This window comes from Parambassis ranga, chromosome 24 (genome assembly GCF_900634625.1).
Source record: "Parambassis ranga chromosome 24, fParRan2.1, whole genome shotgun sequence".
NCBI classification, from domain to species: domain Eukaryota; kingdom Metazoa; phylum Chordata; class Actinopteri; family Ambassidae; genus Parambassis; species Parambassis ranga.
Genome location: NC_041043.1, coordinates 2,880,635 through 2,902,388, shown reverse-complemented (window position 1 = coordinate 2,902,388; position 21,754 = coordinate 2,880,635). Strand labels below are relative to the sequence as shown.

General features: G+C 44.5%; 1 protein-coding gene across 2 annotated transcripts in view; it reads left to right on the top strand.

The window, feature by feature from the left end:
• The window catches only part of fut8b (fucosyltransferase 8b (alpha (1,6) fucosyltransferase)), a 79,192-nt gene that overhangs the window by 51,871 nt on the left and 5,567 nt on the right, over positions 1–21,754 (top strand). For both annotated transcript variants that reach the window (XM_028397547.1, XM_028397548.1), the window contains exons 5-9: positions 3,639–3,753; positions 7,945–8,182; positions 13,435–13,681; positions 18,568–18,744; positions 18,824–18,974. In XM_028397547.1, the coding sequence (XP_028253348.1) occupies positions 3,639–3,753; positions 7,945–8,182; positions 13,435–13,681; positions 18,568–18,744; positions 18,824–18,974 (928 nt within the window). The remainder of the gene's footprint in view (positions 1–3,638; positions 3,754–7,944; positions 8,183–13,434; positions 13,682–18,567; positions 18,745–18,823; positions 18,975–21,754) is intronic.

Sequence of the window (21,754 nt, the reverse complement as noted above, 5' to 3'; positions counted from 1 at the left end):
TGTGTGTCTGAAACTTCACATGACATTCTACATGACTGACTGAACAATGCTCCTAGGAAGAGTTAGTAGTGTCAGTGCACATTTCAAGTCAATTTAAAATCAATCTAATGTATGTTCTTGACAACTAAATAGCTCTCAAATGCATTAAGAAAAGAAATTGCCTGCCAGTTCACTGCTTTCACACGTTACCTTCCCGCAGGGTTTTGTGGAGGAGCTGGCATGTTTATTTGTGCTTTAGAATGTAATCGACATGCATACACTTCTCTGCATTTATTCTTAAGCTCACTCAAGGTGCAGGAACAAACACCCAGACTGTGCATTTTTTACCTCTTGTTTTATTTTTCTTCTATGTCTGCAAATACCCTACTTGTATTTCCAAGCTTTTATGTGCCTTATAAAAGTTAGTGGAAATGGTTGCCGGGAACATAAAACCTCAACACACCAAACAGATCATGCTGAAAGATAAGCTGAACAGGAGTTGCAGTGTTAGCTTTGACTTTAAACCCTAAACAGAGTTCTTTTTGCCATCCCAAGGGCTGAACCGAATCATCCATAGGTGATAGATTCTAGATGCTACAAGTGTTAATAGTAGGGAGAATGCTAGTACTATTAAGACTAGAAAGCAGACTATGCAGTGGTTCATTAGTAACAGAGGGCAAAGGTCACAGACACACCTTCTGTCATGTGGATCCTCACAGCTGAATGAAGGAAAGCCTGGTGTCACTTAGCCAAGTGCTTCCATTGTAATCCTGTTGAAGTGGCTTACAGGAGCCATTGTCTTAGCCTAAGTAGCTTTCCAACCGAGTCTTCACCCCATACACAGACACACACACACACACACACACAAACGTTCGCTTTCCATCTAAGCCCTCCACCCCCACCTCTTGAGTTTTCTTTGTGTGTGCTTCAGGCGAAAGGCCGAGAGAGCCGGCCCAGATAGGGACAGGAGGGTGAAAGAGCAATGAAATGTTTGACTTAAATAAATGCACCCCTGCTTGATTTAAATTCTGCTCAGGAAGCCAGTAAGGTCCTTGTCTTTGAAAAAGTAAAATAAAATAGCATGTGGGTACTTAGCAGCTCTCGCAACAAGGACAGAAAAAAAAAATACCACTGCATTTTAAAGAGCTTTCACTTTCACAGTTTTATAGACAGCTAAAAGGAAGTGGAAGACCACAGGGATGAACCAGAATACAGCAGTTCAAAGTTCAGTTGTCTGCAACAAGAAATTTTAGTTTACACAGTGATTACATCATGTAACGGGGGAGACATAAAAATATAAAGTTTGAACATCTAGGTGTGCACCATCTGCTGATGAAAATCATGTGATATGTTTGACAGCTTGCCGGTTTAGTATTACACAGTACATGCCATAAACATACTGTTTGCAGTGAAACCATATACACTAACTGTGCCTTTAGCAAATAAAAGCATGCAATAAAGGAAAAGAGGAACAGGAAAAGGATGAGGAGGAAGAGCAAGAAATGCAAGAACAGTATGAAGGGCAGAACACGCCTCAAACTCAGCATTAAAACTCCTACAAAAGAATGTCTTGTAGCCCGATCATACAACAGGATGGGTATGATAGTGTGGCTGTATTGTGTCAGAAACACAGAAAAAAAGGCTCAGTTTCAAACTGGCTAAACAGTGCTTACCGAATGGCTTATGTCACAGACCGGTGTCCTGGCTGTTAGAGACACGGACTCTTGACTTTCCTCTCTTATGCCCACCCATTGTCTCACCTGACCTACTGATATTCACACTGTAATCTGAGCCTACTGTCGCAGCATCGGCACAGAGAAGAGCTGAGCGCCTCCAGCCTCCACATCTGCAGCCTGAGCCCCTCTGTGTCTGGGAGGAAGCCTACAAGCTTCACATATGAAAAAAAAAAGTTTACACACATTTATATGTACCCAAACACACACTATATATGCAGGACTCCATGTATGTGTAGTGTTCCCTGGTCTTGCTGCCAAGTCCCTCAGGGCTTGTCTGTTGATTCCTCCTTGTTAAGTTTTTTGGGGGCAGCCAGGTTTTTCTTTCCTTTCTGCAGATCATTGGTGATGGTCCCCCTGGCGCCTCTGGGGGAGAGTTTGACATGCGTTCACACACTGTGGTTCCTGCTTCAAAATGGGACAATGAGTAATGATACTGTCTTTAGTCAGCTTAGAAAGGCACTATACACCATGCACTCATGAAAAGGGATGCTTGTCTGCTTTGTGTTTGTGTCTTTGCATGCGCTACTGAATATATGTATAAGAAGTCTCAGTCACACAGGATGTGACTGATTTAGGTCAAAGAAGTGAGTAACAAATTAAGCTTGCATAAGTGTGTTTGTGATGTGTTTCCATCTGCCCTTAGCTGCCTATATCGGAGCTCTTGGGCATGTTTGGAAGCGGATGGTCACGATTTTAGTCAGTGTTTGACATATTCACAAATTCTCCGTCAGTGTGGCGTGCAGATGGCAGACTTAATCCACGAGAACAGCCAAACAACCAGGAAGACGTGGCTGTGTGTCAGTCAGCATCAGAGAAACAACACTTTTTCTGTAAATGTCATGAAAGAATGTGGAGCGTGATAACATATGTTGCTCTTATTCAAATCATCATCAGGTGATGGAGGTGCAGGGTTCATTTGTTTGTTAGTTGGCCTTTGCCCTCTAGTCTTTGTGGTGTACAAAGGCGAGATGAGGCAATGTCACAATGCAATACTGTCACCAGTGGCTCTATGTGTGAGTTAGACTGCAACAAAAAGTGTTGCAGAGTTGGAGTACAGATGATGTAGCTCAATGTCATCTACGAGTGGAAAGTTTTCTATGGGTGTTTTGACTAACAAAATATTTCAGTAAACAGTTTTACACTTTAAGAGCTTAACATAGTATAAATATTTAGTGAAACTGCACTTCCTGTTTTCAGTTTGGTGAAGTATTTTAATGTGTTTATTGTGATACATAATGATACAAATTTGCTAGATCCAGCTACATGAGAGGAAACTACTAATATTTTATAAATCAAATCTGGTGCTTTCTCGTTGGCGAGTCTGATCTGATCTAATACTGTGAACCTCTATGTAAGACCACACGTATGTTTTACGTCCTCGGTGGTTCAGTTGCTGAATTTCCTCCAATAAAGCTGGAAATCGACACATTCCAAACAGGCACGGTTTGAAAGGCTAACGTTTTTGAGGAAATACAGTACATCATCAGTGGGACACAGCTCACTGACTGTAGTGCATTTAATCATAACACAGTCCTGCTCATTGATTTGGAGTGGTCCAACCACATGTGTTTGAAACATGTTTTTTTTTGTCTGCCTCTTCACATATTTCATAGAAAGATCAGTGCAATTAACACAAACACCATTTGAGTTACCCTGTTTGATTTGTTTTGTGACCAGTAGTATATTCCAGGATCCTTCTCTCACATACTGAATGACTGCTGTGGGAATAAGCAGCACTTTCAGCAGGATTAAGATATTGGCATGCTAAGGAGATAAGGTTATGTGTTTTATTATCTTTGAGGGTCCACATATTAATAACAAGAAGTGTCTAATATACTGCATGTTTAAAGGTTTAACAATACTGCTAGATGTAGAGATAATTAATGAGACTAAAAAACTGCCTGTTCTGAATTGTTTATGCAGGTCCATCATGACAGACTTGTACTACCTCAGCCAGGCGGACGGAGCTGGTGAATGGAGAACTAAGGAGGCTAAAGATTTGTCGGATCTGGTCCAGAACAGAATCACCTACCTACAGGTATCTACAGTGCAGACACACCTGCTGCTTTGCCAACTGGCCCCGTTCTTGCTCACTCACATTGCATGTAGACGCCACTCTGTTGTGAGCATTCATGTAAATGTACACACATATGCGCTTCCTTCGTCATCTTTCACGCTTGCTTGTCTCATTTGCACCATCCATAACTGTCAGCATCACTTTCCACGAGGAGCAGGTGAGGGGTGTGATAGCACACTGTTCCAATCTGACAAGCAGGACTCTTGTTGTTGTCAGCGGTTTAGTGTCACACACACACACGCTGCAAAGCACATTGAGACATATGGAGAGATGCAAAATGACAGATCGGCAGACACGCATATGCAGGAATGCAAGATGGACACAAACACACATGCTGAGGTTTAGATTGATGCACTTACATCTTCATACACACAAACAGACCTGAGACCCAGGACACATCCGCTCACCCCAGACGCCCCGCTCGCCCTCCACCAGTGCTGGTGCAGCCAGGTTGTCGGATGGGGTGGTGTGGTGCAGCACCAGGCCCTGCAGCATTAATGAGCCGGTGTGTTTGATGAAGAGGACCCAGTCAGTCTGGCTGGGCGGAGACAGCACCACTAACAGCTGCTGTCACCACCGCTGAGGGATCACACCGCTCTACCAGCTGCCATCACTAATTCATCACACACACACCGTTGTGCACAGATGGATTCACCCGCACCAACCAATTGGCACACACACACTTACGCACACAGCCACAAGATTGATGCACATGCTCATACGCTAAAGGCTGGTGTGTGTGTGTATTTGTGTGTATGTCTCTTGCTGTCTCACTCACACACATTGGCACATCTATATGTACACACAGAGACAGACTCCTCCCTCCTATCCTGCTGTCTCTGCCACCCGCACCAGCTTCTCGCCTCATTCCTGGTTTAACTAACTCCATCTCTGCGTCTGCTCCATCTGTCCACTCACAACGTTCAGTTACGATGCCTGGTTCCTTCAGATGGAGCCCTGTTGGACAAGCTTTTCATCTATTTTTGCACTATGAGCCTTTGATTAGTGGTATTATTCAGTAATGAACAGGAATGTGTTTTGGATCTTTGGTATTTTTGCACTTGCACTTTTTGTGTTTTCAACAGATCACTACGAAATATCCAGATCTTTAAAAAGTACCAGTTGGAGTGAGAGCATTCATCATTGTTGACACTTAAGACTTAAGGTTCAATATGGTTACATAACTTCTTTTGCATTTTTTAAAGGCATTGTGCTTACATATGTCCTTTTTTGTGAAGGCCTAGGTACACAATTTAAACCCCACAGAGGACTCCATGAGTAATAATGAAAACTCATCAATAGAAAAGCAATTACAGAACACAAAACATTAAATTGCAATCACTGTGGAAAGTTGCAGTAAAATGCACCAAAATGGGGTTTGATTTTACTTTTAAAAAAATCTAAATTAAATGCTTAAAACTTTAACGACTGCTTGCTTGAATTGTGTTTTGTTCTTTCACCTTTGTCATTGTTGGTGTTGGCACAGCCTGTGCACTAGGTGTTTCTCCTCTGAAAAACAATGTAAGAACTTTAATGAGCTGAATACACTGTGCAGTCTACAGAAACATCATTATGTGTTTTGTAAATCTGCTGTATGGAGACACCTTAAAGTTTCTCAAATTCAGAAATTCAGTTGTTCAGCCATAGTCTGTACATAAGTGATATACCTCTCTCTCTTTGATCACTCTGCCCAAAGAACACCATTTAAACAGGCACTTAGCCTACAGAACCAGCCAGCACTCACAGACTGCCGTCATAATCCTTGAACCACATCTCAGCACTCAGCAGAGTCAGTCCAGCTAAACATGGGAGCTGATGGGGATGTTCTCACACAGATGAAGAAGAAGTGCTTTAAACCTTTTTTTTGTATAATTGATTATTTGCTTTATCATTGACATGATGATTGATTGTCAAGGATTAATTAATCGATGCATAGTGGCATTTTAACCAGTCGGCAATGTGTTAAAAATGATTACCCTTAATCAGACTTTACAAATGTTTATTGAGCTGGGTCAGGGAACCAGAAAAACGGAGGCCAGCAAATGCAACATGTGTGTTTTGGTGAACGCCATTGTTGTTCTTTATTGCTGGTATGAGTTCTTTGAGCATTTTTGATGCCTATTGGCACTGACAGGCTGCTCATTTGTCCTCCCACAGCAATGATGGAAGTAATGACAATTCAGTCACTAATTGAAAACTCTGGTCCATGCATGATAGCGACCCCTGCAAACAGACGTCAGATTGTGTATAGGTCGTATAAGAGTTATAACTCTTCTATAACTCTTCTCCTCATTAACCTCATAAACGTGTTTCTAATGAGTTTATGGTGTTGAGCTTTCTTCAGTACAAGCTATAATAAATAGTGATCCTATTATTAATGAGAACAGATAATATAGCACAGTATGCTTCAGAGCATACCTGGCATTGTATGTGTTGGTTCTTCCTCCTCAGCAGCTCCACTCTGCTTGGAGGACACACAATATAACAGTGTAACAAGTATGCATCTGTAAGGAGAAAAGTCCTGTCATCTCTGTATACACACAGAGGATTGCATGCGGTTACATACCGGCAAAGCATCCTTGAATTTTTCTGAATAAACCACTGAGTCCTTGGTAGAGATAGAAGAAGCAAGAGAGTTGATGATGCAGCATCATAGAAATGCAGTTGTTCCTTGATGGTCCACGTAGCAGTGGGTGGCATCCTGGTACATGCTGGTACTGTGACTCAGGTGCCACGCTTCAGGCAGAAAACAAGGTCCTTGTTTGTCAGGATGCCAGTGTAGATTATTAGAGCAGTAAGTTAGCTTACAGTACACCTATGGGGCTAATGGTAAAGTGGCAGAGGGAATACCTGTGCAGCTTGCTCTGTCAGCTCAGTGGCTCTGTTCGTGTTATTGAACAGCAGCAGCGGTAATCAGTTTTCTGCACCTAAAGGATCCAACACTGTCCTCTACTCTCCTCCTCTCCTCTTTCCTTTCGTCTCTCCTTCTTCTTTCTGTTTTCACTTTCCTTGTTTTGCCCTTATTTTTAATGCCTTCCATCCTTTTTTTCTCATCTCAACTCCACTGTTTTTATTCCCTCGTGTTGCTTTTCCCTCTTCTGCTTCCCTCCTCCTCCTCTCTTCCTCTTCCTCTCCTGCTAGCGTGTGATAGGCAGTGTTAGCCGGTGGGTGCCGTGCGGCCTGATTACTGTGAACCATCCACAGCTGCAGCAGCCTAATGAGGAAAACACTCCCATCAGCCGGTAATTGCTGTTTAGGAAGCTGGTTGGCACTAGTGGTGCAGAGTCGCTCAGACCGGCTGCCGAGCGAATCACAACCCGCCCGGCAACTCATTGACAACGCAGCGTGTGTCACTCTGTTGGTTTCCACAAAAAAAAAAGAAAAGAAAGAAATTCTTGTTTCTTCCCCTGGTGCTTCACATTTGGTATTCTTCCCCTCAGACTTTGTATGATATTGAAGCTAATTTTTGATGAGGAATACGACTGATGTTTGGGGGAACTGGAGAGAGTGTCAGAGGAATATATAGACACATGAAAAGTAGAGTGGAAACAAAAAAAGGCTGTGAAAAAGTGAAGGAATTAGGGAGTACAAGAACTCCGGAGGAGATTAAGGGGGAAGAGGTATTTAAGAATAAGGCTGACATTTTTGTTGTTGTCAGCAAATCCCAGGAAAAGACCAACCCCAACAATGACTAAGTCCATCTTTCATACATTCAGCCTTTCTTTAAAAGGCTCAGCAATTTCCAGCTTGTATACAGCACTATAATTTACATCAAATATCACTGAAACGGGAGCCAGTTGTGTATCTGCTGAGCACAAAAAAATGGACTGAAAATATTCAGCGTCCGTTTTCATTGTATTGAGGAAACATGGCACCCAGTGCAATGGAAAGGAGAGTAGCATGCAAATGATGAAAAAAGAAGTTTCCTGTAGCATCACAGCAAACAACAGTGAGAAAAAGAAAGTGACAGGTACAGGGAGAAAGGCAAGCTGAGAAGTGAGCACTCGAAATTAGAGTGAAGTGGAGTATGATGCCGGCAAAGAAAACAATACCAGCTATGTGTTATTACAAGTAGAAAGCGGGTCTTTCAGAGGCACAAGGCGAAGGTCAAGCAATAAACCGTGTTGAAACACACTTTCTTTCTCCTCCTAGAACCCCCCGGACTGCAGTAAGGCGAGAAAGCTGGTATGTAACATCAATAAGGGCTGTGGATACGGCTGCCAGCTCCACCACGTCGTCTACTGCTTCATGATCGCTTATGGCACCCAGCGCACGCTCATCCTGGAGTCTCACAACTGGCGCTACGCCCCCGGCGGCTGGGAGACCGTCTTCCTGCCCGTCAGTAACACCTGCACAGACCGCTCTGGAGCCAGCACTGGACACTGGTCAGGTGGGTACACACACGCATGTGCAAAATCTTGTAAATTTATTTATGTGAAAAATCCTCTGACCCACAGTAAGTTTAGACTGATAGTATGTGATAGACATTTGAAAGAGGAAATTGCAATTTCCTGGTAGATTTTGAAATTATACTTTAAGGAGTAGTAGGATAGATTTTGTGGCAGCTAGTGGTGAGACTACAGATGGCAGTTAACTGAATACTAATGCACAAGAAGTTATGTTGACTGCCACTTAAAGTCTTAAAAATGTCAAAGGCCCTCTCACTGTTTCGTTTGTCCCTTCTGGGCTGCTGTAGAAACACGGTCAGCTCTGTGAAAGAGGGCTTGCTCCCTAACATTAATATGAAGACTTGTTTTAAGTTCATGAAAACATGACTTTTTTTGTGTCACTTCCCTGCTAAAGTCCTTCTGTCTCCATTTGCACTCGCAGAGCTTTTATTCAGTTAAAAGTACTTAAATAAATTAACCACTGTAGCATAGTTAGTGCTACCACGCTGCTTTCTACTCATTACCAGCCTTGTTTTCTGGCTGCATGCTCATGACATGCCAGGAAAAATGGCAAAGTAGTTAATTATCTTTTTCTTTTTTTTTACTGTATTGAAAAAACAAAGAAAATGAAAAACAATTTTAATGGTCTGATCAGTTATTGAGTTTGGAGTGTTGGAGTGTCATGCATCATGTTAGAAAATGTGGTTCAGACATTCATGGCATCCAAAAACCTGAAACACTTTCAGCTTTGGCTTTTATTGTATTTAATGCTTTAGACTTGTTAGTTGTGTCTGATTAGAATTCTTCACTTGTTCTAGGCTGTCTGTAGTGAACACTTTATTCAAGCATGAGTTAGTTCATATGTATAGTGTGCATCTAACAGCAGAGAGTGATGCGCTGGTTGGGGAGACATTGGCCTCCCTGCTAATGTAGGAATGTGGTAGAATCATTTATGAGTGAACAGTTGTATGAATTTAAGGTGTGATTTTTAATGTGCTACATTATTTATGGATGTATTTGCCTTTACTAAGCTGACAGAATCAAATCATTTGTGAATGGACGTATCATTATGAGACGGTACCTGTCTCTCTATCAATTTCTCTCTCATTGCCTTTTCTCTTCTCATGGCTGCATCCCTTTAGCTCTTCATTTTTCTCCTATCGCTTCATTTGACTCAGGCTCTCCTGGGCTCTCCCTTCTTATCTCCTGTACTCCCACTGCCTTCTTTCTCTTATTTTCCTGCCTTTCATGTGTCCTCTCCCACTATCTAATGTATATTTGCGGTGACTGTCTTACAAAACAGCCTCCTATAGCTCCATATATGCCATCTGGTAGTTCACACCCCAACAGACAGCTCACCGCTACCAACGCCCCTCCCTACCTCAGGCCTTTTAGCATTCTGCATTGTTATTCCTATAAAATCCTGCTATTTGCAGAGGCAGTAGTTTCTGATGATCAAGCCGGCTAACTAGCTGGGCATAGCTAATAGAGGAGCCTACTGGGAGCTTGGCTGTGCCTGCGGTCATGCCTGTTTTGTTAACAGTACGAGCAAGTACATTCCTTGGGGCACTGGACCACAAAGGGATGCTGAAGCCTTGGATTAATAAGTAGGTATACATTGAATATCTCACTAATTAAGCGGACTGTTTGCCCACGCCAGTACAATTACAGTGTTTTAATGGAGTGAATACTGATCTCTTGAAACCTCACAGTGCTGCCACTACAACCCGGTGAATTCTGACCTTTTGAACATTGTCTTTTTAATGGAATTTGACAGTTTTGGTATTTTATGCAGCAGTCTTACCAAATTCCTGTTTCCTCATGTATTTTAACATGGTTAGCCTACTTTCATTAACGTTTTCCCCGAGGATGGGAGCACATCAACATTTATAGACTGAGAGAGGATGCATTGTATATGTATATGTGACTACGACAGGGTATTTCTGTCAGGGAAACACATTGCTTGGGGGGAACATCAAAGATAAAGAGGAAGTCATTATGGGACCTGCTGATTTTCTTCCCCCAGATGGGAAATGGGAAAAACAAAACATTACAAGAAAACCCACATTGAAATTATCATAACATAGCAGGGAGACGCCCTCTGTAATTTTCTCTACAGCTGAGGAGTTTGTGTAAATAATTCAGAAGAGAAAACTCACCTGTAGGTCAAAGGAAATGTATATTATATCAAAATAATTAGTAGACCAAGACATTTGATGTTATTCACCCCCTATAGCTCTGTTCTTGTTGGTACTAATGAGCAGATTCACCATAAGACCGGTGGACCAGGCAACTACGCATGGAAATGGAGATAGACTGTATATAATGGACAAGCTGTGTGTGAAGTCGCCTATAGGATTGTAAAGAGACATCTTGAGTCTGTGTTGAAGGCTTGAACTGTTACCACGGTGATATCATAGTTTGCCTAATATCCAGGTTAATCCAAATACTGACAAAGAGATTGAGTGCTGCAGAAGCAGGAAGCTCATGAAGTGAGTCAGCACCTGCCTGTCACGCAAAGCTGGCATGCCCATATGTATACAAAATGTTAATACCCCGGAATGGTCATCATTAAAAAAAGATTAGTAGTAGAGGCCAAACTGTTTTTGCACCAGCCTGTAAACATGTCTATTTCTGCTGTGAAGTTGGACATTTTACATGCAGGTCTATGTGGATTGACTTGCCTGGAGGGACTAGTTTTTGATATTTGCGTACAGGCCTCATTTCTTAGGCCCATAGATTTCTACTTGAAGCTGACAACCCTTGTTTCTCTCTGGGTTCTATCCAGCAACACTAATTGCTGAGAAACAGAGCTGCTTTCTACCAAAAAAAAATTAACAGGTCTGACAACATGGTCCAAACATTATCTGCTGTGCAAAACTATAAAGACAGTTTTTTTTATACCCAGTCCCACTGCAGCGTTATTCCACTTGCTGTTCTGTCATAACTTTTATGTCCAGTAGACAGCATGAGAAAGCTTAGCGCTGTGGCATGCCTGCTGTAACAGCCTAAACACATGGGAGGGGAAACCAGTCCTCCTGTGGAACAATGGTTCGTTGATCAAAGAGCTAATTTGCCAAAGAGAGCGTATTCCTTTGAGGGCCATTGTACAGATATTACAGCCTTATGTGTGAGTCCGAGAACAGCAGGAGAAACATAATGTTCCCTGGCATGTAAAGACCGTAACAAGAGATCTCCAAGTTCATAAACTCAGCCTCAAATGTATTATGAATGGAGATGCTCTGTATTTTCTGTCTGGATGGTGTCACTCAGGGTTTTCCAGTTTCACAATTATGTTAATCTTATGAAATATTTATTAGACTCAGAATACATCTTAGGCTTAAAGCACAGCAAAGGAACTCTGTGTCAATGTGGACCAATATGCTTTAAATGATGATGCATATACCGGAAATGTATGCAGAGGCTTTGGAGTTTAGATCAAATTTAGAGGAGCTTTGTGATCTAATTAAGTAGCTGTGGGAGGACAACATGCTGCATATCTGTACATTTGTGCCAGTGCAGGCCTCAAAAATATGCCCATTGCCCCCTTATGTGAATCATGCCAATGCTGTTATATAAGCAAAGACAGGCCTGGGAATATTTTTTCTGTTCAATATTTAATGCTTCTACCAATTTATATTCAGTTCATGCTCCAGCACGCATGCACGCACGCATGCACGCACGCACACACACACATTCGAGCTTCCGTTTCTGTCCTTGTTTTTTAACATGTTTATTATGTAGCATCTCTGTAAAAGGCCATTTTAATGACTCATTATGCCATTTATTTAGAAGTGTGTTATGGAGGCAGCTGTATCAGGGCCTGTCTGTGGCACTTACAGAAGCCACTTTAGTCTGAAAGAATGCAGGCCTCAAACTTGTTTTGAGGGAAAGCAGGGGTTTACACACACACACACACACACACACACACACACATAGAGAAAGGAAACAATGATCAGGGTTTAAGACTCAAAGAGAGTGAAGGTTGTGTCTGCCAGGTATATACCTGCTGCTGAGATGAGATTAGGAAGAGCTCATTGTGTGTGTTTGTTTGTGTCTTTCTTTTTATTGCGGTTTTATTTGGATAGCCTTAGTTATCACCGTCAAAGCACCCTTTTCCCTCTGTACAGAAGATCCTGTGCTTGTGCACACCATACATACAGTCTATGTTTCCACGGATGTTACATGATTGTGTGAGCGTTCTGCTTTTGTTCACACATGCAGGTGCATGTGCCTTTTGTGTGCAGACAGCTGGCCCTGAAATGTAGGGAGGTCTGGCAAGTGTGAGGGGAGGCTTTATGCTGCCCAAAGAGGTGACCTTCATAATCAGCCCTGCTCAGCCCAGGGCTTCTTTCAAGCAGGACTCAGCCCGAGGGAGGCCAATGCCAGACCACCAAACTGCTACACCTCCCCCACCCTTCCCCAGCTCCCTCCAGTCCAGGTCCCTGCCTCAGCCCCTGGCCCTACACAGCCTTGATAGAAAGGAGCTTACCTTGGCCTTTAAGCAAGGACAGACAAAGTGCAGCTGTCTGTCACTGGAGCTGCACTCTGGAGGTTGAAGTGATGCAGGAATTAATAGAATGAAACTGCAATATCACACTGCATCACAATGTATATTCCCTTTGCCTTTCTATTGTATGGTAAGATGACAGCCACTTCAGTCTGATCCTCACAGTGTTAAAACGCTGCGCTATAAAGCAGAAATAAATGTGTTTACACCATCGTCTCTGTAGAAAATTCACCTTCATGACAGGTTTGTGCTGAATTTTTATGTTACTCCTCACCTGTTTAAGTTGTATTAAGGCAGTTGGGTGCCTGGGCCGCTAGCAAGCAGAAGAGTTCAAAACAGCAGCAAGGACACTGGACCACTAACACAGTCTGAACCCAATCTGTTCAACAAGAGTCAAGTGATTTCACTAAATCTCAAACATCTCAGTAGACACAGCATGTCACAACGACTGTCCTTCCAGTCCTGATTAGAATAATGAATACCAGCACCATGCTCAATGCCACTTATCATAAAAAATTGCCAAAAATTTGCTGTTTGGCAGCAAACAAAGACTTAAACTGAGCATTTGATGCTTCTGTTGTTTCAGTGTAAGAAGAATATGTTTCCAGATAAAACAAGCAAAGTGAAGTCCTTATTTCTGAGGATCTGTGACAAGCCTGTTTCACTATTTTCTCATGATAATCCACAAAATCATCTCCTATATCCCTGATTTTGAAGTAAATCCTCCTCTGTGTGCTCTTCTAGGAGAGGCTCATGATAAGGATGTTCAAGTTGTGGAGCTGCCCATCGTGGACAGCCTCCACCCTCGGCCTCCCTACCTGCCTCTGGCGATCCCCGAGGACCTGGCTCCTCGCCTGCAGCGTCTGCACGGTGACCCGTCCGTCTGGTGGGTGTCCCAGTTTGTCAAGTACCTGGTACGCCCTCAGGCATGGTTAGAGAAGGAGATCCAGCAGAGCACTGCCAAGCTGGGCTTCAAACACCCCATCATCGGGTAAGGACGATCAGATCTCTTCTCTGTGTGTGTGTGTCTTTTTGTCTGTGGTTATAAAAGCTTCAGTAATAATGACTTATAGTTTGCCTCTACATAAAGGTTACACAGTGCTATACAGTCTAAACAAACAGAAAACAAAGACATAGCCATGAGGGTTGTGGGTGAATACAAACATTGCTGTGGGAGAGGTTAATATAAGGTTAGCACAATAGTATTAATATAACCTGATTTGATAGTAGTGTTTTGTTTTGGTTTATTTTTTATCCTTGGGTGTCTTTTACTTTTTTATTAGTCCTCTGTTTACACTCCAACAACTCATATCCATGCTAATCAACTGCTTTAAAGACGTTTCATCATTCTGTACTCATCACTCCAAGCATCTGATTCCACTTGTTTTGTTGTCCCCATTAACATCACCCTGTACCAAACACTGATCTAACAGTTGTGACTTTTTTTTTATAAAGCATTTATATAACTAAATACGTCACTCTGGGATTTCAAAATCGACAAATGCAGACGAACCAAGGAAAGAAAAGCTTACCACACCTAAACAATTGCATTAAGCTGCCGGCTTTGCTTTTATCTTCAGTAGTCTTTGTCAATTAAAGGATAAGGCTGACTGTTTTCTATATTTTTCTTGATGTCAACAAATCCCAATCCCTGTGTTAACAAGTGTTGTCTGTCTGGTCAAAACTAGGTTGTTCCTCTCCTCAGACATCAAAGAGCTACATCAGTGTATCAGTTGGCATGTACCCTTATTACAAGCAACTATAGTTTACTTAAAGCTGACCCCACATACACAGCGCTGGTGCAGCACCCAGTGTTTTGGGAAAAATTAAACTATATAACTGAGACTTTAAAATTTACATCTTAAGACTGTGCCTATGTCTCCCTGTGGACACCACAGATGCATGGTATCGTTATTTGCATTTTACATGCACTGTCAATTCCTCATCTACAGGATAGCATAGTCTGACACACACTTTCTTCTTTTCTCAAAGTCTGAGCAGTTTCCCTAACTTGACAGGATTCTGTGTAACACATCACACGCTGGATGAACCATCTGTCAGTCACCGTGCATCAGATCAATGAATCACTAAGAAGTAAACTCAACAAGCAGCTGAGGATCTTTGAAGGTTAGCACTTGGCAGTTAGGATGTTAGCATGTAAGCTGACACATTTTCTTTGTAAGAAAAATGTGTCCATAAAAACCACTTTTACTTGTGCCAAACAAAACAAGTAAAACATACCCAAGAGATTGATATACACTCTGCTTTCAAAAGCTTTGCTGACAGGAGAAATATAACAGAACACAGTCTTTCATTTACTTCTACATTACAGGATGTCCAAATCTTACTTTTCTTGAAAGTTGGTATAAAGATGAGATAATAAATCTCCATCCCAGATATGTCATTACGAGGTCTAATTTCAGTCTCTGATACCAGCTTCTATTCTGACTGCTTAGTGTTGCCTCCAGAGATTTGTGCTCTCGCTGTTTGAAACTGACTTGTCCAGTGCAGCATAATTGGGAAGTATTCAGCACTTTGAGGTGATCGTTTCCCACGAGGCCTTCTCCCCCTCGCCTTGTGGGAATGCACAAAGCCGCAATACTGCAAGCCACTTCTGATAGCAGCTCTCTAAGAAATGGGTTAGACATGCTTAGCTGTTTATTCAGCTGTTTACTTTCCTCCTGTATCGCTGTCAGATGCTCAGTCAACCCGCGTTCACGGTTCTGTCTGCCAGCCTCTCTTGACTCATAAATAATTCGTCCCAGCACCACTTCAAACCTGGATCAAATAAGACTTTGCAAATAATTCTCGGCAGTTGTTTTAACCTACTTGGTGTAGCAGATGGGAGGGGATTTACCATATTAGGACAGTATACATTATGACTGGTGAGCTGTCAATCATGGGAAAGTATGTGACTTTCAAGTACTTTGCAGAGATGTTCTAAAGTTTGTGCACCGTCCCATGAGGCTGACTCCACCCGCCTGGGAGAGGAAGCAGTTATAAGAGTTATATCTTAATAGTTTGTTAAGGTTTACTTCTGTCTTCCTCTTCACAGCTCTCATATCCTTATGCTCACGCTTTCTGTGCCAGCTTGTTGCCCTTCATAACTTCTCTTCTTAGCTGCGAGCTGTCTCCCTTTTCCTGTCCTGCTCTGTTTCATTCTCCCTCATGTTTGGCTCTCTCTCTTTTCTTTCCTCAGATTCTCCTCTCTTTACTTCTTACCTCTGCTTTTCATCACTACAGTCGCTGCTGTCTCATTCTCCCAGCCCCCTTTGACTCTCCTCCCCCTTTCTTTTCCATTTTTTTTTTACTTTCTCTGACTCATCTCCCCGTCCTCTCACATCCCCTAATTTGTGATCGTTCCTACATCTTCATTTGTTCATTGTGCTCCAGGATTTTTTTTTTTTGTAATTTTTATATTTCACACTCACCTCTCCCTCATATTCCCCAGGCGTACATCCATATCCTTGATTCTCTTATAGTTTTCCACACTGTTCTTTGTGTTTCCTACTCCAGCCTCACTCTTCCACCCACACATACACACACACCACCCCTTTTCTCCCTCCATATCACTGGGGAAAGTGTTACTGAAATGAAGCGCTGGATAGAACAAAGTTTTTATCCCTCTTCCCTTCTCAGCTCATGATGCAGCCACTCTGCTCCAATGTCTGTGTGCTTCTGTCAGCGCTGTGGGGGAAGATGATACAAACGTGTGTGAGAAGGTAGTCGGGTGTGAATGCAGGATATATAAATGGGGTTGAAAGACATCTATAGTGTTGGCACAAGGGGGTGGCAGCAGTGGTGGGAAAGGCAAGGGCAGATAGATTGTCCATCTTGAAGGGCAGAGAGGCAGCTTGTCCCAAGAGCATCCATCAACAATTGTCACCCGACTCCCCTCATGCCTCTGTCAGCACTGCTGCGCTCTCCTTGCTGCTCTGTTTGGGCGCAAGTTGCAGGGAAGGCTGGGAGCCATCGACTAAAAGCTGCTCTCAGTGCTGCCACAGTTTAATGCTGCCACAAGGATAGTGGGATGGCTGCAGATGCAACAGCAGTATCACCATGGAAATGTGTTTACCAAGAGGTGAAATTTACTGTCTAGTATGAAATTATATTCTACACCCTTACATTTTAAGTTATACTGAGAATAAAAAAAAATCAGCAAGAACTGAGGAGCAGTACTTTTAGTGACCACTTGAGGCTGGCTCCACTTCTGCATCACTCTTTCACCTCAGGGTGGATGTTAAATGGTGAGCAAAGCCTATTATCTGCTCATTGGAGCTGACCAATCAGAGCAGAGGAAGTGGGACAGCCTCCCTGGCGCAAGGAAACAATTAAATATGGAAGAGCTGTTGGGCTGTTTCATGGGAACTTTGGTCATTATCTATAATTACAGTAAAGATAAATCTTAATAACAACTGTTAACTACTGTTTGCTTATATGTAATTATAGCGGGAGCTGTTTTCAGTACCTGATAGGCAGCCAGAGCGCTGAGGTCATTCTCACACAAATAATTTATTCCGTTTATATGCTGTTGTCACACTCTGCCAGAATCAGCACTTGCTGTCTCTGGTGTGGGCGTGTTTGATGTCTTTAATGTATGCTTTTACGCCCACCGTGAGAATTGCCCGGCCTCGCCAATACTGTATGAATAGAAAGAAATGAATTGAATTATTGTAGCAGCAGTGTGGGAGAGTGCTGGTGGCACCGGGGGAGGGAGGGGGGGAGATGGCAAAGGGCTAAGCAATACCTCACTGCGGTCTCGGCTGCTTTGACAGACACAGAAAAGGCGAGACAAAAAACAAAAAGGCTCGCAGGAACAAAAAAATCCAGCAGACATGAAAGCAGCAGGAGAGAGAGAGAGACCCACAAAGGAAGGATGTCAGGACCTCTGTCCGCTCTGAGACGCACACCGAATGAAATACTCCCAACACCCGTGTCACCCCTTCTCCCTCTCATTCTCACCTCCATTCTTTGTTTCTCTGGCAGGCATCCCCAATAGTTGTGATTGATTTCTAGCCAGTGGTAGAAATTAGCCTGTTTATCGGACTTTTTCTGCTTCTGACTCACAAAGGGAGCAACCTTGAGGTTAGAGAAGCTCTTTCAATCCGCAAAGCAACAGAGAGATCCTGAATAGGGGGAAGGAACAGACTAATATTGCTCACTTGGGGGCTCTAAACCCTGGATGTTCCTGTGGTGCTGTCCCGGAGAACATCTGGCTGTCCTGCACCATGTTGGAACTAAAAGTGGAAAAAAATGAGGCTAAAAAATACATTTCATTTGCCCCAAAGGCGTGAAGTCACAATGCAGATATAGCCTGGTAGTTTTGTAATTGAATAGTTCTGGATGGAATAAAATTGTGTTTCGGCGTCCATCAGTTTGAGTGCTGTGTCTGTGTCAGAGGAGGAGCCCCTGTTCTCCCCCTATCCTTTTCAAGCTGTGAGCTTTTTCTACAGCCGATGACAGCAGTCTCTCTTTGTCCTTCCTTACTGGAAGCAATGACAAGGACACCAGAAGAAAAAAAAAAAGCATGGTCGGGTTGGTTATTTCTCTTTCTGTCCATCTTTCTGTCTCGCTACATTTCTTATACTTCCTCTCTCTGTCACCATTTGACTTTTCGCTTTTTGTTTGTGTTTACACCGACAAGATTCCCAAAATATGCCACTCAACAAAAGTGCTGTTTCTTTTCTTTTTTTCTCACTTGGGTGACAGAACGACACATGAATTTACTGTTATTTTGAAAACTGCAGGGCTGAAACTTGCTTCTGTCAAACATCAGTGAAAAACATCAATGTAATTCTGTTTATCTTTAAGTACAAGGGCTGATAGTAGATAGTAGATAGTGTATGTCATTCTCTGTGTGTGTGTGTGTGTCTGCAGAGTCCATGTGAGGAGGACAGATAAAGTGGGAACAGAGGCGGCCTTCCATCCCATAGAGGAGTACATGCTGCATGTGGAGGAGCAGTTCCAAAATCTGGCCAGGCGTGTCCACATCGACAAGAAACGGGTTTACCTGGCCACTGATGACCCCTCCCTGCTGCAAGAAGCTAAGACCAAGTCAGTGTGTAGGATATTTCTTATATTTCTTTTGCTTACTCAGCATGTGTCTTTATTTAACCCTATGTGCTCCTTTCAGGTATCCAGAATATGAGTTCATCAGTGATAACTCCATCTCGTGGTCGGCCGGCCTTCACAACCGCTATACTGAGAACTCACTGAGAGGAGTCATCCTGGACATTCACTTCCTGTCTCAGACTGACTTCCTCGTCTGCACCTTCTCCTCGCAGGTAACCTCACGCTCTTCAGTTCACTGTCAGAGACAGCATGCAGTGGAAGTAATTCTGATGTGGGCTTGTTTATAAAGAGAGAAGCAAAACAGTAATAAAATAAATATGGTTGATACACTTAATAAAAAATAGGTTCTCTTTCATAGCATTCGTTTCGTGTCTCACTATGGGAGAACGCCCCCTGCGTGATCCCGACAGAAGCTTTAATTACACTACACCAGCCCTTGGGGCTGGTATCAGTGACGTCTATGTCAGGAGGGACCGCCCTCCTCCTATATAATAGGCTGACATAGCTTCAGTCGCCATTCAAACACCTCTTCTCGCTTCTCACAGAAGCCTGATGACAACTGTGTTACTGGGTGCCTAGCTAAACTGCCCACTGATTCGAGTGAAAACTCGGTCACCGGGCGCTTGGTCCCACACGACACGGTTGCTTCACAGCTGAAGAATAGTAGAAATACTATTCCACGCTATCGGTGAAAGTAGAAATACTCTTGCCTCAAGTAGCAATACTTGTCACAGCCGAAGTAGCGATACTTCTGCTAACAGCGGGTGCGTTAGCATCGTCTGTAGGTAGCAATACCACTATACAGCTCACGCTAATAATACCCACAGCAGGTAGCGATACCTCATCACAGGCTAGCCAGGAAAATAGCCATTTTTCCCTGAACACAACCAGTAGCTGCACAAGCTAACGCTAGCGCCCTTGAACCCTATGCTAGTCATGGCCACGGCTAACAACCCCGCTGAAGTCGGGAAAAGCCCAAAGCTTTGCCCCTGCGGCAATAAAATGTCTAGCTGGGACACTCACCCCGTGTGTGCAGCATGTCTGGGCGTACCTCACGCGCAGGCGGCTATGTCCTCCACGGACGATTGTATCCACTGCGCTGCTTTCCCACGCAAGTTGCTCCGCCGACGGCTAGCTCGCCAGGCTAGTTTGTCCGGCGGTGACCCACTGCTGTCGGAGACAGCCTCGCCGCAAGGCGGGGTGGATATGTCGGGTGGGGCGGCTGAAGCGCTGCCGCCCGGGCTGAGTTGGGCAGACGCAGTTCCCCAGACTGCAGACTCCTGTTTCCCGTCAGAGGAGGGATGGGAGAGCCTTATCCGTGTCGACCCGAGACGAGACGCTGATGACGAGGAGGGAGAGTCTGCCGACTCCGAGCTCCTGTTATCAGACGGTGACGAAGAAGAAACTAACTTCAGCGTCACCGGCGGGGCTGCAAAGCCGGGCGTCGCGATGGGAGAAATCCCTTCGGCGCTTTCTCCCCTGGATCTCGACATGCAGGACATGTGCAAACGTGCCGCTGTAAGGCTCAACATCCCGTGGCCCACGGTTCAAGCCGAGGAAGTCAGGTCTCGCTTTGATGGCAAGAAGCTGCCCAAAGCAAAGAAGACGGGGAAACAAGTGCTGCCAATTTTCCCAGAGCTGCTTGATGAGATAGCGGCTACGTGGAAAGCTAAACCATACAGCGAGAAACACCCCATCTCGGGGAGCTCCCTGTTGGATTGCGAGGGGATGGAGGCTAACGGCATCCGCCAAATACCTCCCATTGAGCCGCTGGTAGCGACACACCTTCACCCGAAGACGTCCCTGTCCTCCTCGGTTTCATCTTTTCCCTCCAAGACAGACCGCTTTCAGTCCAGCCTCACTGACAAGTGTTATAAGGCGGCGGCTCTGTCGGCCAGAGCTCTCAACGCCTCCTCTATCCTGACGGCCTACCAGGCGGAATTAGAGGAGGACATGACGGCTAAACCAGATAACTCCCTGTGGGAAGAAATCTGCGTCATTACGGACCACGTCCTTCGCCTCCACAAGGTGGCTATCCAAGCCACGGGAAGAGCCATGGGTCTTATGGTCCTGCAAGAGAGAGCGCGCTGGCTGGGGCTCACCAACCTCACGACTAAGGAGAAAGAGGAGCTCCTCGACACTCCGGTCGTCCCTCATGGGCTCTTCGGCTCGGCTGTTGCCTCCATGCAGAAGAGATGTGAGGAGAAAAAGAGAGATGATGAGGCGCTGAAACTTTGCCTGCCGAGGAGGGCTCCACCTGTTACTCCCGGCACTTCGCGTCAGTCATATGCTCAGGCTGTCTCTCACCCGGCTCCTGCTTATCGGATCCCCAAGGTGTCCAAGACGCAGGCAGCCCCTCCAGCCCCTAAAAGCGCCGGCAACCCATGGGCTAGGAAGCAGTCTCCCCATGCTCGGCAAGCCGCTCCACCACCTCAACCCGCTACCGCGACGGTGAGGAAGAGGAAGCGGCAGGCCTGACCGCTTCTCCCCAGGTGGAGGGCCGACCCAGGCTGCCCCCCCAACGGGTCGCCCTGCCCTTCTCCAGCTCAGTTCCAGAGCGGGTTCTGCGGGACGTTGCCCGCATAGAGTGCAGCACTTGGGCCGGTGTTCACGTTCGAGTGCCCAACAAACACAGACAGCATTCTCAGTGTTGCACAAGCACTTCTGTCTTGCACTCTGTAATAAAACAGTCCAATGCGCATCCAGGCAGAGAGCCGAGGGCGCTGTTGACTATGACTATGAAAAAAATGCAGAAAAAAGATATGTTAAGACACACAACTATCTTCTCTGCTATAACACAGCCCGCGGGGACCAACATCCCCGCGGCTGTGACGCGGTCCGCCCGGGCACCTCCATGCAGCAGGCAGGAGTCACCGGGGCGGATGGGCGTTGGGTGTTACGCACCTCGACCTCAAGAGGGCGCCAACGTACCACATATGACAGAGTTGCCGGTCAGCCCGCTTTCTCTGCACACAGAGAATTGGGCGGCCTG